Consider the following 18,747-nt stretch of genomic DNA (forward strand, 5'->3'; position numbering starts at 1 on the left):
GTCTGCAGGGAATCACCTGTGTTGTGCTCACAGCACCACTCCTGACACTGATACCTTTTCTAAGTGGGAACTTCATCGTGTTGTGTAAAGAAAGCCTGAACCGCACGTTAAAACAAACTCAGGGTTTAACAGTTTTAGCAACTTTGATATGAATAAAAGGAAATGGTCTTTGTACATAGTGCCTAATTAACACACAGAATTTAAATCCCTATGGCCAGAAGCTTCACAGTATTTTTTTCAGAAACGCACCTACCAGTCTAGGTATGAACTTGGCCAATTATATTAAATGAGATGCAGGAAATACGTTCATCCCCCATGAATCAGTTTTTTAAAAGCAGAATTTAGATTATTTTCATGCATCAAAGAAAAAGATACTAACTACCAGCACTTCTCCCTGTAATACTCAAATTATTGAAAATAAGGATCATAGACATTTGCTTTTTAATCACAGTTTTCTGTAAGAACTATTTATAAGGTTTTTATGGCCTTACCTTTGCTGAAGAAAAACTACTCATTAAAGAGATGTGAAACGTATGCTTCTTGATTGAGCAGGAGGCTTGTTTGGAGCTTGCAAGATTTACCATATTAAAACTCAGCTGGGAGTTTTATAACTCATGCAAGTGGAACAGCTACAGATACTGTCAACACCTTTTCATCCAAAAGAACATGCTGGTGTAGTTGCTTACTTAGGGCAACACAGTGTGTAAATTTTATATGTACAATATAAAACATGGGCAGTAAATGTTTTCGTCCTCCCTCAAATTAAAGAGCATCATTTGTCTTCTACAGAGCTGACTGCATTTTTTATGCCAATATAAAAACTGTATACCAGTAATTCTAAACATTTTGTAATACCCACAGGCATATATGTAACAAACATGCAATTCCTAACTTTCCCTTTCATAGTTAGGCACACAGCAATACCAGGTCTAGCTTGCATTTTTTAAATTATGACATTCAGACACTACACCACTGCATTCCATCAGCCTTCACTCCCAGCATTCTGTGAAATAAAAAGCTCTTGCAGCCCTTGATTACCATGTATATGTCTATGCAAACCAAACAATCCTTGAATCCAGCACAGAATTGTTACTCAGCCAAGCATGAAGTCTCAGTCACTTAAAATTACTATATTTTTGCTGGTTTTATTTCTGTTTGTTGATGGCATATGCAATACCTTTTGCAGTGCCTCTTCTGTTTTCTCAGGGTTTGTTTTGAGTGCTTGGGAAGCATCATTCATTGGTATAGGCATGAATCTCAATGTGTAATTCCTAAAAAAAAACAACAAAAAAAAAACCAAACAAAAAAAAAAACCAAATTAATGGTGAAAGTTAATCTAATCACTGTATCTCTTTATAATCACTGTGATTCTTTATGAAGAATAACCTAGAAGGGAGAAATAAAGTGCATCCAGCTTGTCCATGGAAGGTACTAAGAATGTATTTTTCACATTTTAAAGTGGAATAGCTGGAAGCATACATGGTCTTTTTTGCTGTTAATTCCTCTTTACTACTAGACAGAGGGGTAGGTTTTGAAAAGTTACATGGTTGATGCCCAGTGGCTGTTGGTTAAAAGTCCAGCTTCCCTCTGTACCTCTGTGCACAAGGTTAGATTATTTTTGTGTATTTAAACAGAACAGGGAACACCAGCCTGCTGGCAACTGTATCAGATCCAAGACTAAATGGAAATATTCAGTAATAGATAGCAACGAAGAGATTGAATTTTAGAAATTTACTATTTAATAACTTCTTGTGTTTACAACAATTTGAAGACACTTGCTGAATTTTTAATAAAAAGCTGACAAAACAATAGTATCATCTCCACATTGCTTTATGTAAACAATTGTTCCCTTCATTTTCCTCATTTGCCTGCAAAATATTTTTGCAGCTTTGTCCATCTGTTGTAATAAGAGAGATTAAGGAGAGGAGTTTGGTCCTGAGTCAAAATCACATTTCAACTCTGAGAACATAAACTGACTATCATGACACAGTTATATTTAAAACGTTACCCACAGCGGTGTGTCCACACAACTTCACATTTGGATCAATAGGAAAACAAAAAACAAAAAACAAAAACCAAAAACCAAAAAACAACAACAACAAAAAAAAAGAGCTGGAAGTTCTTAAAACCTGGAAAGGAAATTATTCTTTTTATTTTCAATTAATACTTTCTTTCCTGCAAACATCTCTTTCTCCTCCTTCTGCAAACATCCCACCGTCTGTTCCTATTCCATCCAGAGCTACGCAAACATGTTTGGAACCCTGTATTTTTGAGCACTTTAAAGTTGGCAATTTCAGTTGAGTCACCACCATTGATGGCAGTAGACCACTCCTCACTAAACGCACTAACTCCAACAGCTGACACCTTATCTAGTGTGAAACTCCAAGCTTCTTTCACTTCGTCTCCCACCAGGTCCATGGAGACATGCAACACCATTCTCCGAAGGGCAGTGTCCTCCTGAACTGCAAACACACTGACTCCTTCACTGATACAACCCAACATTTTACTGAAATTATAATGGAAGACCTGTATGCTGCTTCCTCAATGCAAACACGGTGATGTATAGCTGTCAGTGGCAGGCAGTAAAGGTTCCTGTCCTTCCACAGTGTCCAACTGTCTACTCTATGAGTCAGAAAATTAACTCTTCTTTCTAGTTGTCTTGTCCTTCAAAAGAACACTGCAAACAATACAGACCCTGTTATGTGTCCTCATGTAAAACTAACCTGTGCATAAATGGCTGTCCATCACCATGGGGAGAATTTTTAAATGTCAAAGATACTGAGCTCAAAGACAGATAATTACAGAACTTTGCTGATTTCCTGACAGGTGGGGTATTTATTTAGTTTTTTTTTTTTTAAAAAAAAGGAGGTAGATTTCTAGGGATCTTTGCAGCTGTTTGACATTTAATACATCCCATTCATTGAAATCTGTAACTGCCAGCTCTCATGCTAGCAGTGATATGCTAAATTCAATTTAGTCAAAGGCTTAGTGCACCCTCTTCACACGTATGGACACACAGAGCGGGAGGAGGGCAAATGAAAGGTAAGGAGATTTCATGGACACACAATCACAGAGGCAAAACTTTAGAAGACCACTACCCTAAGGAAGGAAGGAAATCCTCTGTATTTGGGTTGCTTTCAGACACACAGTATTATTTTCATCTAAGAATTAACCAGCCCTTAAGGGAAAATATCAAGAATTTAAAGCTCACTTTTCAACTTTATCATTACGCTTTGTTTTTCTCTGTTTCCTTTAAGTCTGAAATATTCCCCCATTCTTCTTTTTATTAACACTCCATTTGTCTCTTGTAAAGGAGTACATTTTGCTACAAATTCAATAATCCAGTAATTTCCTAACACATCAATATACTCAGCAAAATACCTATATTTAAAACATGTTAAATTTCAGAGAGGTGTTCAAAGACTGTAAAGGATGTCCCAAAAGAGGTCTCAAAAACCTCTTCTTCTACATACATAATGTGTGACAACAGTCCTACATTTCATCACATTATTTCCCCTGTAGTAACTTCTGATCCACACACTACATATGCTCTCTGTTGCAGTGAAGATTTTACTTACTACTTTTTTAAAACCAGGAAAAAGATCATCTGCTTTTCAGGTCAGGGTGTGTGTGTTTCACATCACTGCTAAGGGGAGAATTCACAGCCCTCTAAGAAACTCCAGCATTTCTCCTCAGATATTAGAACTTCAGCTATTTCTCCAGTCAGTCCAAAAAGAAAAAAAAATCTTTCAGAAATGAACATGAGGGAATGCTGTAGAGTCCTTTGACAGAGGGGGCTCTAGGCTGCAAATCACATGTTTATCTTCATATTAAAATTACAGAGATACAAGACCCTGCTTAATGGCCAAGCTGAATAGGATGCCCACTGTTCTCAAATGCTCTCCTGAACTGACACCTGTAAGGGACTCTGCAGAAAACCTTCTTAGCATTTCACACCACCAGTCTGGGACACCATGGGGCAAAATCTGCCAACAGTCATGCTCCTAGAATTCCCTGTTATGCCTAGGAATAACATCTTCAAACAGCAATAAACAGATGAAGAAAAGCTGGGAGAAGGGGAAAGAAAAAATCTTCCAATTACTTCAACCTGTTTTAAACTCTGTTACAAATCCCCTCAGCCCATACTACTAAAGTCTACCCTTCTTTGTTTTGTGGTTTGGTAGATGACTACTTTTCTTAAGATCAAAATAACACATAAAACACATATCCTCAAGCATCTTCAGTATATTTCATTCCATTTTGAGCAATGATGGTTTTCTACAGAATATTGATGGATTCAGGTATTTTTAGGAAACATACGGTGAAGAATGTTCTCAAAATGTCTTCAAGATGGATTATTTACAGCCTAATTGTTTTCAGCCAGTACTGACAGTCCCTCTCTTCACGTTTAAACCTTTGTTGCTTGTGGCTTAGTTTATGATGTTATCAATGTTTTTGACAATTTAAAAATGTTCAAGGCAACATAAAATGACCTCAGCTTCCAAGTTAAATAAATGAGATGCCACCCTGAAAATTTACAGTGTCACATAATTAACTGTAGCATTCTGGGGGTGTTTTTGTTTAAATTACTTGCTTTTGCCTCAGGTTTCCCCCCCATTCTCTATTTACTCATCCAAACGCTTTGGAACAGAGAAATAAAGCTGATGCTAACCAGAAAACAAGTGTATTTCTTTTTCTGCCAGACCTTCCCATGCTATTGCCCTTTAACAGAAAAATGTCTGCAAATTGACAAATAACCTTTACAAATTATTATTCACTACTATCACTGGAATCACTGCAAGATGATTTGCTTGATTATATATATCATTTATCTAATTTCCCACATCAGTGCAACTGAATTCATTTCAAAACCAAGTATATAAACTACAATAGTTTCATAAAACAAGTTACTTAATAAACTCTAGCCTCATGACCCCTACAAGGGTTAAGATGATCCCTTAAGTAAGTTATAGTTTTACAAGATATCTTGTCTGGAAGCTAGCAATTGTAGGTTACATTCACTTTCTAAAGAGAGCCTTTGCTCCTGTCTGAGAGATTTAATGATGTGAAAAAACTGCTGCTTACTTTAAATCTGTATTTCTTCTCTCTTAACGAAAGTAATAATAACACGTAAAGAAATGGGATGGAGATGGAGAGGGATGAAGGCAATTTAACATCTATCACTGGTAATGGCTGCATCTGTGAGTAAACTCATGGAAGCAAAATGACCCAGACCACAGCAATTACAAAGAAAAACTGCAGTTCCTGAGATCATCGCTGTTAGTTTCAACTTGCTAGGGGAAAGGAAAAAAGTCAGACCACAAAGGCCCACTTCAGTAATTTTCTGTTATTATGTACAGCTTTATTCACTAGAATAGAATTTCTGAACACTATCAACACAAGAGTATGAAGAACAGGGAAAATATTACCAAATTCCGAATTGAAACTCTAAGAGCAGAACTCAAGGACCTTAATGCTGATAGCAGAGTATGGATGAAAGAGCCACAGAGCCTCTTCCCATCCTTTTGAAGGATGTGAAGTCATGAATTTTCCTTTAGATTAAACATCCTGATGCTTAAAATTGAGAGCACTCAGCATCTTCAAGATCATATTGACTGCGGTGAGAACTGCAGCTGCTCAGATCATTCAGGATCTTGGGCCTCTTCATCAGACATTCAATTACTTGAGACTTACTTTTCCAGTGCCACAGCTATGTCCTGGAAGCCCTGTGCAGTGATGTTATTCTTGTCCCATATTACAGTTCTGAGAGGTGGTGGGAAGAGAAAAGAAAAATGTAAGTTAAACAAGAACCACCAAATAAATCTATAATGAAACTTTGCATATCAAAATAACACTCTGCTAAATTCAGAACTGCAGAAGGCAGCACTTTATAAACTTGTCTTTACTTACAGGCTAAATCCTTGAAATGACAGAAATTATGGATGAATATCCAAAATCCAGTCTTCCTTTCTTTAAAGGGGATTCTGCTGTATGTTCTACTAACATAAGTACCTTACTTTTCTAAAACACAATTAATAGAAAGATTTGGACATGAATTCCTGCTTTTTTGAGGAATAGCATCAAAACTAAAGTTCAAATGTCTGCTTTGCAAGGCCATACTGAAAAAACAGAAAATGGCAGTAACTGGTCAATCTCTGTTCCACATAGGCTATGTGTATTTTAAAAAAATTATGCTGATCAGAGGTCAAAATTTGCAGGCTATTACATTCAAACCTGCATTAGGCTCATCACACTGTTCATGTGATTCCATATGCAACACAAATAGCTGCCAATATAAAGCATTAGGTTAGGTGCATAAATTGTAGCTCTTTTGAATACACAATAATGATAAGAGTGATCAAGCCTTCCCCTCCTCCCCCAGTTCAGACCACTCAAGCAGACTGCCTGGCAATTTACAAACACATGTTCAAAGATCTCATTAGTAGGCAGAAGAGACAGACAAGCAGATAAATCTTGCTTTTGCTAGAGCAGCTACCAGTTGTAGCTGTTATTAAAAAAAAAAAAAAAAAAAAAAGCCACAAATCCAAACAAAGATCTCTGGTGTTTAGAAGAAAAAAAAAAAAAAAAAAGATAGATGGCATGCTTTCACAAGTACTGACATCCTTCTGTTGTTGCAGAATTGTCCCTCCATTTTTTAGATGAAAGGTAAGAAAGAGAGGAAGAGAGATTCTACACTCACTCTGCAAACATCAGATATACTAAGGGTCAAATCTTGAATATTTTTACCACTGGGAAGTATGTTTATATTTCTACCTGGGTGTCATTTTACAACATTTTTGGCAGAGCCAGTTACCATTGCAGTATTCAGTCTGCAATCACACCACAGACTGTGCTGACATTATGTCAACTGTGACATTCAGCATACTGTGAAACGTTTCAGTCTGCCACCCTGAAACATATCAAGACTTTATTTCTTCAGATATTGTGGTCATTTCAGGTTAATACATTCAATAAACCTAAGCCATCCCTCCAGTGTTTTCTTGACATTTTTAATATTCAGTCCAGGCATAGCAATACAAAGGCCAGAAGATCCCTGCCTCTGAACAAAATAGCCAAAACGGTTCGGGGGAATTTCTTATCCTCCAGGAAACAATACTTGGACAACAAGTAAAAAGTAGTAGTTTTACAATGACAATATACTGAGAAAGGTTCATCTGTAGTCTGACAAGGAGGAGGGAGGATTATCTTTCCTGATGAGGATGACATATTTAGAAGTCCCTGTCCAGATTTACGCTGACTGAAGGTTTTACTGTTTGTGAAACACATGCTGGATAGAAAAAAAGTGATACTCTCAAGCCATCAGTGCCAGACATGCTAAAAAGCAGTGAAGCTGATGGGAAGATATGCCAAGGTCCATCAACACAGTAGGAAGGGGAGAAAGGAAAGATGGATGGTCCATGCTGCTCCCCATTCTGAATTCCACATGCTCTTAGTTCTACAAACTGACACTTCAGAAGACAAAGAATAATAACAATTTTCTCTGCTGGGAAAGCTTCCATTAAGAGAGAGAGAGCAGAACAGAAGAGAGTAGCTAAGCACTAGAATTGAGTTCCCAGGGACAGTGTGGAATCTTGGTACTTCCAGATCTTCAAAACCTGCCTGGACAAGTCCCTGAGCAACCTCACATAGCTTTAAAGTTGGCCCAGCTTTGAGAAGAACATTGAATTTAATTAATAGAGAGCTCCGTTAACAATGTATTTTTTTCCCTGTCAATCTAGAAATTTTAAAAGTCTTTTAATTCCAACAAGAGGCCTTTCTGCGCAAATATAGAAAAATTTCCCCAGTATCAGTTAAGGAAATGTTTTTGAAGTGACAACTTGCTTCTTCTGTTTTTCTGTTGTTATTTTCCTTTCTCTTAAGAAAAAGAAGGATGAGAATCCTTCAAAATAAAGACAATTTTAAGAGGCTGTATGTAGAAAAGTTCCGAAGAGAAACAGATTGAGAACAAGTCAACAACTTCAGTATTATCAAGCCATTCTACTGTTTACTGCAAATACACTTCCCTTACCTGAGCTTGGTGTTTATCTGCAGGGCTTTTGCCAGCATCTTTGCTCCCATATCTCCCATGGCATTTCCACTAATATCCACTTTTGTGAGAGAAGTATTGCTGCCCAAGGCATTAATAATGATGGTGACCTCAGTCTTCAGCTTGGAATCTGCGAGGGATAGTGACTGTAGAGGCTGTGGATCACAGAAAAGGCACTGATAACAGAAACTGATAACGTACCCATTCCTCAAACACCAACTAAAAGAAGTTACAAGTTTCCCAAACTCTCGGGGACAGCAGTAAACAGCAGAGAATTATTTCTGTGTTTGCTGCAGATCCTACAACACACGATAAATTGGGATTCAATAACTTACAGCACTGGTGTCAAACACATGCACACAAGCAGATTAAGTTGTAACACCCTGTGAAAAAATTATTTTCAAGTGGCAATGCCTTCAACTTCCAGAGTCCTACTAATTACATAATACAGTGTAAATCTCAAAAAAGGCAGGAAAACAACAATCAGCTTTACGAGACAACTTCCAGTGTCTAGTGGGTTTTGCTTAACCAGCATTTGCGTTTTAAGTGAGAAATCAAAGTATCTACCACTCCTCTTCTCTCCCTCAGACTGAGAGATTTGCCCAAGAGCAAATTAGAGTCCAAGGCATTGGGAAAACATAACCAGTTTCCTTAAAGTGTTTTATTATTGTTACTTCAACTTTAGCAGTGATTTTGCATATCTGTTCCTTCAACAAAGGGCACAGACTTTTGGAGGAAAGATGGAAAGATAAAACTGTAGCAGGTCTGAAATTCAAAGCAGTATTGGGTATCCATTACAACGAGTAAGTCAATAAATATTAACAGTGGTGTTTTGACACCCATAACTACAATATCTTTCAGTAACTTTATTTTTTATGCAGCATATTAGGCTGAAAATACCTTATTTGGCTCCAACAAATCATGATCCAAGCCTTAAAAAACCCTTTTCTAAAAACGCCCGTACTTCTTCCACTCTCAATGCCCCCAACACTCAACAGCAGGAGTCCAAGAACCACAGTCTATCTATCCCCTGCCTTGCATAGATACTACAGCTCCTCAAAGTGTCATTTGTCTTTGGTGATGAATGAGGACTCCACAAAACATTTCTCTGGCTCAAGTGTGAGTCCATACAGAGGAGTGTATCATCATTATACACACACTTGGGCACATATTGGAGGATGAACTTTTGGAGCCTAAAATCCCCAATCTGCCAGCACAGAGAAATCAACATCTCATAACAATGAGCCAATGAGCCATTGCACTTACATTAGACCCTAAAGTTTAAATTAATGAAAATAAACTAACCAAACTGTGCACACTTTCCAGGGTCCAAGGTGCTTGCATCATACCTGCTATACAACAGGATCCTACCCTCCAGACACCACTGGATTACAGTGATAACCAAAAAACTTGCAACAATAAGAAATGCAGTCACTAATGAGGAAAAGCACAAAAATTCAGAGACACAGCAGGTTTATAATTAAAAAGTCTAACAGTAACACAAGCCACATGCTGGTTTTATTTTAAATGGAAGTTATTAAATTACTATGTTAATACCTTTAATCTGTCTGTTTTCCAATTTTATTGCATGACATGAAGAAGAGTGTAAAGAATAATTAAAAATTTAAAAGCACTATTAACATAAAAATGTTAACATCACATTTAGAATGGCACTTAAGAGCTCTTGACAGAAGTCTGAGAAGCCCTTTTGCTGACAGATTCATGGTAAAGCAGCACCACGCAGCACTAGGAGAAATCAGTAATAAACTTACGAATGTGACATTGCTTCTGTTTCTAGTGTGTCACTTTAGAAATGGGCATTGGTGTAACTGAGCTGCAGGTGATCCCTCCCACATAACTTTTCTAAACCTCAAAGATCCGCCCAGGAAACTTCTTGCATTCCCACACTCTAACAAAACAGTATATGACTGAAAATGCTTCTGTATTGTGCTCTCTAAGGATTGACAGCTATGCACCATCTAAATATTCATTAAATTATCTGATTCTTACATCAAAAATCTCAAATGAAACAACAACAACAAAAAGGAAACATCAAAATCAATTCCCCACAAATACAGGCAACACTCTACAAACACTTCTTTTAACAACTTAATAGCTGTAGCTAGATATTGAGAAAACAAAAGTCTAAGGAGCACTTTTGTCCCTGCTACAGAAAACAGATACTTTGCCAATACAGAGAACATGACCTAATACAATCTTTTTAAGGAAAAGGAATTAATGAAGTACAAGTACACAATTAGAAATTGTATGATTTTATTCATTGATTCAGTCATACTTCTGCTGGAAAAAAACCCCAAGAATTAAATCAAGCTCAATTTGCTTTTCCTAAAAACAAAAAACCCTCAAAAAGCCAATTCTGCACCAAACACTGAACTAACAACAAAAGATATTCATCACTAGAAATTCACTGCACCTATAATAGAGGAGTGGTTACCACTCTGAGTAACAACACTGCATACCTGCATCAATTTTTGCAACAAGAAAAGGAATGGCACAGCATAGCATCTACTTAAACAGAAAAGACATGAAATAAACCCAAAAACTAAATCTAAATATTATATTCTTGTTTATATAAAGCACCGTGAAGTTCTGCTATGTAGGTTACTACTACTGCTTTTAAATTGTGCAGAATTATATTCGGATATTGCTCTATTTTAACAGTCATAGAACCAAGCCACCGATTGTTTAAATCATTTTACTCGTGACTCACATTAACACAGCAACAGAGCTATTTAAAGTGTGCATAAATACATGAAGAAGCATTTAGAGATGATTATTTTAGATTAAAGCCTCTTTTTTTCATGCAGACAATGTGTGGTCCCCAAACTGTGCAGTGCTCTGGGCAACCCTGGTCTCTCCAACTGCATTTAAACTTTTAATGTCCTGTGGCAGCCAATGCCACAGGTTCTATTGGCAGAACGAGGACCACCCCATTTAAGATTTAAATTGAAATAGCTAGAGACTTAAAATAATTTTCTAAGCATCAAGATACAGTAAGGACAATCCTAGGCAGCTTTCTGCAACATATTTTTCCCACAGTGCTACAGCATCTGTCTTCAACTCTTCTGCTGCTAGGAGATGGTTCATCCTGGTTTTAGTGCTTGATGAGACAAAAAAAACAAAATTCCTTCACTGAAGAGGTTTAACAAGAGAAAAGAACATGGGGAAAGAAGAGGCAGGGTAACCCCAAAAGGATCATATGCTATATCTCAAATGTTAAGGCATGACATGAAGGAGAGACAGTTATTTTAAGTACCTAAATAAAAGAACTTTTTGGTGAATTATTTCATTATAACATTGTTTGTAAACAGGATGAGAATACATTGTGTAAGTTAGGTCAGGAAACATGGTGGGTAAGAATTACAGGAGCACATCTGACCACTGAATAGTGTAAAAGGCAGAAAGTGGAACAACAAATGATGTCACCCACAGGCTGAAAAGAAAAGGAATGCAAGAAGGGGAAGCCAATGATGCAAAGGAGAAAGAGCTTCAAGAATGATACACACAAAATTTAGCAGCTACTTTTTCCTATACCTGGAATCTTCAAAAACAGATGCCAGGAAAGATAAACAGAAGGTTGTAACACTCTAAATAGAAATAGTACAGTGAAAGTTGAAACTTTTGATCTTAAGAAAAGATAGCATGAAAGGGAGTGTCATGAAATAGGGGAAATACCTCAACAGCATGTTTGTGAAGGTTATTTGAGTACTGAAAGGACACTGAGTATGTTGATGAGGTATTTTAGGATATGGCCTGAGTGGGAAGAAATGTTCACCTGCAACAGAACAAAGGAATAGTGGAAATAGAAAACATACTAAATTACATTTGCTTGTGATTCAGTTCTTCAGGACAGCTGTGAAAAGATAAGCATGGGAAACAGGGCAGGACAGAGACAAATGCCCACAGAGAAGAAGCAGGTGCTATCTGATTAAATGAAACCCCTCAGTACAGATCAAAAGGAAAAGGAGAGGAGGGGAAGGCAGTCCTGCAGGATTCCCTTCAGAGGCAGAGTAGAAGGAGGTGGTCAAACAGCACCAAACAAAAAGGCTAGTTTGATACAAGAAGTAACACAGAATTCCACCAATATATTACTTAGCACAACCCTCCATCTAACTTGTGCAAACAAGGAGTTTTATTAAGGTGCTTTCATTGCAGGTGTTACCTCAATTAGGATCAGTTTTGGTATCTATATGCAGAACTTCACCACATCACACTGACATCACATGTTTTAAAGAATAAAATGTGGAGGAAAGCACAGAATCAGGAAACACCAGTACCACCAATCCCATTTAAGAGGACAGAAAGAGCATAGAGGACTGGTTTAATAAATCACTTCAAATACAATTAAGAACAAAGAAAAAGGGAACATGGAATATGAGTCTAATGACCTTGCAAGGAAAGAGAGAGTGGAAATCCTGGTAAAAACTGCCAGGATACAGACACAGATGGGAGGAGAAGGCAGCCAAGCAGTTAATATGGAGTGTGTGAACTTGGAGGTGAGACAATAAAGACAACAGGAAATACCAGGTGTTCAGACGACTTGAGTGTACAGTCTCTGGAGAATGAGGAAAGCTTGCTTGGTACTTCCACAGGAAATTAAGGAGTAAGAAAGGACTAAGAGTAGATAAATAAAGATTGACAAGCATGAGAGTAACAGAGTATCTTAAGATCCCCTTCTAACCAAAACCAGGATGCCAAGAACAGGCAAGAACACAAATCCAACTACAAAAGTCTTTCAGAATCACAAAATAGTATAGAAATTAAGAAAGTGGGCAAGCATCCCAGCAAGGTACCCTGAAAAGGTTTTATGAAATTGCTCCCATGGCTAAGAGAAGTGGGAAAACAGCACAGTGAATGGTTTATTTGCATCTTTTGAAGAAGGAAAGAGTTCTGAGATCATTGCAGTGACCTTGCATTTTGTCAAGAAAAAAAAAAAAAAAGTTGATACCCAAGAACAGCTATCAGGAAATAAAGCATTCCATAAATTAAAAGCCATTATTATTGAGAACACTACCACTGTAATCTCTTACCAGGATACAAAAGTATTTAGACCTAAATAACTAGGTTACACATATCCAACAATTTAAAATTAATAAATTTCAACAACCAGATCCTAAGACTGTCCTCAGAAAATGTTCACCTACATGTCACAACTTAATCCAAATTACAATCTGAAAAAAACAAGAACAATCCCAAAATGTCAGATGTATCTGTGCAGGGTTGTGATCAAATCTTATGCAGCAAATTAACACAGTGAAGAAAGTTATCAGAAATAGACTGTGAGGGCAGAAATACACATGATGATAGTAGGCAGAAAGATACTCACTGAATCCTCGTCTTGAATCATCTGAACTAAATTATCAAGTACTGGAGTGAGATTTCTGAGGGAAGAAAAGTTAGGAAGATGATGAAATCAGCAGTTTCTCCTCATTCATTCTCTTGTTATTTAAAAGAAAGAAAATCCTTACTTGGATTTCATGTTGTTAAAGTTTTTGCCTAATGCCAAGTGTCTTATCGATCGGTTTTTACTAAGCCAGACTACAAGGGTTGAGAGGTCAGATTCTAGGCCTGTAAAGAATCAGATTAGATTAGGAATTAAAACACATTTTCACAAAAGACCAAGACCAGGTCCAATTATTGATGCTATATTCATTCAAGTAATTATAGCGGTGTACTAATTTCCTAAATGTGTAGAAAAAATTTTGTTCTCTTATCTTTAAATCTTTTTCTCATTAGTGCCTCTGCTTTTCTACAAGAATAAATACTTTCTCTGAAATAAGCCTTTTAAATATCCATGCTAATCAGCCTTTAAAGGAACCTCTCAGAAGCACAGAAGAGAATTCAGTCCCTTATCCACAGTCCAACCACCCAAGGGTAGTTCCTCACACTGCCAGGCAGAGTTTGAAGTTCTTCGGAGAATTCTGAAACAATGCTAGTCACTATTTAGTCTTAGTTAAACTGTGTACCAACAATATTTGAAAGCCTTCAAAAGCCTGCAAAAAAGGCTAACATAACAGACTATGAATAAAATGACCTGAGAAACAAGGTAAATTTTATTCTACTCCTGAGTAAAAGAAAAATAACTTTAGTATTCCCAAGCTAGTTACATATTTGAGGATTCCACTAGCTAGATTGCAATGATTTAGAATTCAGATTCACAGCATAATTTAGATTTCAAATATCTATCCTTATTTATTAAAATAAATATTTTTGCATAACTGGGCTGAATCAATAACTCTCAAAGCTTTCCCCTTGTCCATCCCACCCTTCTTGGGTATTCCACTGTACTGGGAATGTGTTTCTGAAATACTTCTGCATTTGGCTGATAGAGGGGCAAATACAGCAGGTGAATTCTTCCAGTTCATACATCTGCACCTTGAATCTGCAAGATGAGAAGCCAGCTCATATTCCCAGGAATATCTGTGCTAGGAAGCACAGAGACTCCAAAGCAGAAAAATTCAAAGACTTTTCCAAAGACCCAAGCAGGCCTTTTCTGACCTGAAGCTGTTGGCTCTTTGCTCCAAATTTCCCCCCGAGCTTCATTCTGTACTAGACCTTTCCCTTTGTTCTTTCATGATGCTTCCAATTTTCATTCAGCTTCTCACCCTCTTGTAGTTAAACTCAATTTACTCTGGATCTAATATGAGCTTGGTGCCATTATTTTATTCTGCTGCATTACACTGATCTCAAGTAACAAACTTTTGAGGGTACATTTAGTCTTGCAACGTTTCTTAATAAGAGGTCTTGGTCGGAGACATTTTCATAACCAACGTGGCCAATAATCACAGTGCAAGAGCAACCAACCTTGGTTACACTGTGAGCTGAAACAAAAAGCATCTCTTGACTTGCATGACTCTCCATTCCTGTTCTGTGTACTTACCATTGTCTGAAATATCTAGGCTGGTGATATTGTGTATTTCTGCTATGCATCCTTCCAAGACTTGTGCACCTCCAGATCTTAACTAGAGACAAAACATCATCCATTTTTGCAAACTAGTTATGGTTTCAAGATCACACAGAAGACAGTGGTAGGAGCTTTGTGAATACAGAAGGCACTAGCAGCGGCAAAAACAACAGTGACAGAAGAAGTTATAGACATCAAAATGACAGCCTATGCACACATTCCTACTGTTCTCATCCTTATTCTCAGTATTCGCACACAAATGAGAAAAGGCACTCTCTTTCCTATCTCTTGAAACTACCTCTAAGCTTTCGAATCAGGAAAATACTTAAATGGTTAACACAGCAAATCCTTTAGCACTTGTGTCAGGCAGTGCCTCATGGATTGGGGTGAGCATTCTCCACATGAATGCGCCAGGACATTTCTAGTGTCTGGTGATAAAAAAAAAAAAAAATGAACTTAGGCCAGCCTATCAGCCTGCAATACTGGCCCCCTTGACCTCCACTACAGTCAGGCCTTACAGTGAGCATCTTCTTCCAGCTCTTAGCACAACACTAAGATGCCTATTTCAAAGATAAGTGGGGGGCATTAAAAAAAACACCAAATCAAAACTTCAATTAAATTATGCCTCTCTGTCGCTGAAAAGAAAATTCAAATAATCCAATTGTAAAAGAGCTATAAAAGACCATAAACAAGAGAAAACAGTAATATAGTTATTCTTAATTTAAGACATAGCAATAAAAGAAAAAAATTGCAACAATAACAAAAATGCCTGGCTGCAAAGTATCAATTATTATATTATTAATCTGAAATATTACATGAGTATAAAAATGAATGTCAGGATTTAATGAAAAAACATTAGATGTTCTAGGAGAAAATATCAACATTAAGAATTAAAGTTATGAAATCTTACACACTTATTTACTACTGCTATTGAAGTAACAAAACTTTTTTTTCCAAAGGAGCAAAAGCATCTTCTTATGTTTTGCAGCTATGCAAATTTATATAATGTGCATTTCACTTTATAAACATCCTCCAGTAAAAGACTTCAGCTAAAGTGGGAAAAAATTCTATTGAAATTTTATTTTTACATTTTCTATTTTCACATTATTTGCTACAAAAAGAATGGAAAAGTTTTTCAAACCTCTTCAAATCTTTTACTCCTCCTGCCCATAAAAACTGTGTAATATTTTACTTAGTTGACTTACTTGGGTAAATATCCTGAATTAACCTGCTAATATTCCCATGGACCATCAACTTTTACCCATGCTATAATAAAGAGCCACAAATGCCTTCTAGAAGCATTTCTCACTAAAGACCTGATTTGGCACTTTTTGGAAGTTTGAGGTATGTCATGGTTTACAAGCAGCTGAATAACTTGACCTGAGTATTTGGAGAATGGTGGTCAAAGATAACACCTAAATCATAAATCACATCTGGAGGGAGAACATAAGGCACCTTTCCCCCTCTCCATAAATCAAAGCCTATCCTTCACCTCATCTTCTCAGTAAGTAGTCATATTACAGGCTGTTTTCTGGCCAGAAGTACTGCAAATATAACTCAACTTTAATTTGGTAAGAGCATTTATAGCATTTGTTGCATGAAAGCCAAAATCATTCATGTTTGCTTTGTGCTGCCCTCTCAGTGTGGCCCACCAAAATACAACCATTTTACACAGAGTGTCACATCCACTGTTGCAGAATCCATGGAAGTGGCAGATCATATGTGGAACTGGATTGGTTGTTGGTTGGATAAAGTTCTATACACTAAAATTATATTCACAATAGAATCCAAATGCTTATGGCTATATATACTTTGAGGGCTGAAGTGGACAGTTTTTCAGGAGTAGCTTTCAATCTTGCACCAGATAACTCTACATTCAAAATTTTAAGTACATAAACATTTCATGAGCACAAATGGTGACATCTATTTAATCTGAAAGTGATGACAAAACCTCCACTTTTAGAATCACAATTTGTTGCAACTGTGTTAAAATATTATGCACATAAATATATATATATAAAAGCAGAGATGAATTGAAAGGCTGCTCATCAATGTGGACTGTGATACTGACAAAAAGACCCTCTGCAACACCTCCTATATGACCTACTTCTGAGACTACAAAGAAAAGCTCTTACTTGAAAATGAAGAATAACCCTTCTACAATTAAAAATGCCAAGTGTGCTCAAAGCTATGAGGTATCAATATGGGAAGGGCAAACAAAGTTGCTTACTGATTTAACAATTAAGGTAAAGCATGGAGGGTACTTACACAGTGACCAAGCTAAGGGAAGCAGAAGGGAAAAGAGTGAAATACATCAGTGTTGAGCAGGTAGAAATAAAATGTAATTCTCATAGTGAAAAATAATTTTTAAAAACCAACAAAACAAGCAATAGAAAATGATTAAGCTCAGAGATAATATACCAGAAAATTATGGGAGCAAATGAAAAATGGTGGGAGAGGGAAGGAACACAGATTTATCCTTCCATCCTTGAGTACAGCTTGCCTGATGTAGGAAAGAAGAGGGCAAAGCTGAAGCATCAGCTTTATAGCCCCCTAGCAGCATGTGCTTGCAGGAACTGGGAGTGGTGGTGACTGCCTCCAAGCTTCCCACCACTCTCTTTCTGGGTGTAGATTACCCTGCCCAGATCCCAGAGGGTCAGCGAGAGGTGGAGCAGGATCCTGAGGTGCTGGGCCAGTTGAGAACACTCCCAGCTGCTGGCACATCAACTTCCCTGCTGGTGGAAGCATAACTTCTTTCCAAAGCACATGAGAATGGATAAAGCTCCATGATGGGGAAAAAAAAAAATGTTAAGGGAAGGATCTAAGGGAGTGCTGTCAATTTGGAGGGACCAGCTACAGGAATGCAACACTGAGTTGGGCAGGATTCCTTCCTTTCTGTCAGCCATGACCACATGTGTTTTGGTGTCCAATAAATTGGTTTTGGTGTCTCACTGCCCCTTGAAGGCTCTTTCACATCCCATCCTGAGTGTTATTTCATGAAAGGGTAATATTTTCTCTGCTGTCAGCCCTTGTTGATTTACATTCTGATTTATACTCTCATTACTTATATTTGTGTTTTATTGATCGGCTATGATCATAGGACTTAATTTTTATTACATTAATTACTCCTCCCTTTTCCTTCCTTCCTCTGAAAGATAAATTATCATCTGTCTGATCCCTCTACTCAGAAGTCAGAAGCATATGTACTTGACTTGAAAGCTTTTCTTTTGGAATTTACATGTAGTGCTCTTCAAAGTAATATTTTCCAAAAATCTGAAATATCAAAAACTGTGATATGCATTCACAATGGTTTGAGGTTTTTTTTCATAAGGAAATCTGTGCATGTTTCAAAAGCAATTGACCACAAACCTAAAGGCAAGGATTACAGCACTTCAACATGGTTATCAATATTGCATGCTTTCTACTTAAAGGGAAACCACTGCATTTGCAGGCACTCCTAGAACAGTTAATACTCAGATGGCCTCGGGAATATCTAACAAATGGGAGGCTTTCTTTGCAGCTTAAAAAACGAGGAAGTCAGAGAAGGGCTGAGCCTAAACTGGATCATGTTGGCTTTGGCAAGAGTCCACCACACAATTCTCTACAAAATGACTTTGCCTCAAGTGGCTCCCCAGGGTTGTGTCTGATCTTTTCTCATTCTGCTGTAACCTCACAGGAATTACCTGCAAGAGTATGGCCAGTCCTGGGAAACAGAGGGCACAGCAAAGCACAGGGAAGCAAGAGGAAACAAGATAAGGCAAATAAGTTGCCACAA

General features: G+C 37.3%; 1 protein-coding gene across 5 annotated transcripts in view; it reads right to left on the reverse strand.

The window, feature by feature from the left end:
- Nucleotides 1-18,747, reverse strand: part of CARMIL1 (capping protein regulator and myosin 1 linker 1) — a 192,058-nt gene that overhangs the window by 54,145 nt on the left and 119,166 nt on the right. For all 5 annotated transcript variants that reach the window (XM_083859964.1, XM_083859965.1, XM_083859962.1 and 2 more), the window contains 6 exons: nt 14,949-15,030; nt 13,537-13,636; nt 13,395-13,449; nt 8,030-8,202; nt 5,695-5,763; nt 1,178-1,271 (listed from right to left, as the gene is read on the reverse strand). In XM_083859964.1, coding sequence (XP_083716090.1) covers nt 1,178-1,271; nt 5,695-5,763; nt 8,030-8,202; nt 13,395-13,449; nt 13,537-13,636; nt 14,949-15,030 — 573 coding nt within the window. The remainder of the gene's footprint in view (nt 1-1,177; nt 1,272-5,694; nt 5,764-8,029; nt 8,203-13,394; nt 13,450-13,536; nt 13,637-14,948; nt 15,031-18,747) is intronic.

This window comes from Zosterops lateralis (assembly GCF_965231275.1).
Source record: "Zosterops lateralis genome assembly, chromosome: 1".
Classification (NCBI taxonomy): Eukaryota; Metazoa; Chordata; class Aves; order Passeriformes; family Zosteropidae; genus Zosterops; species Zosterops lateralis.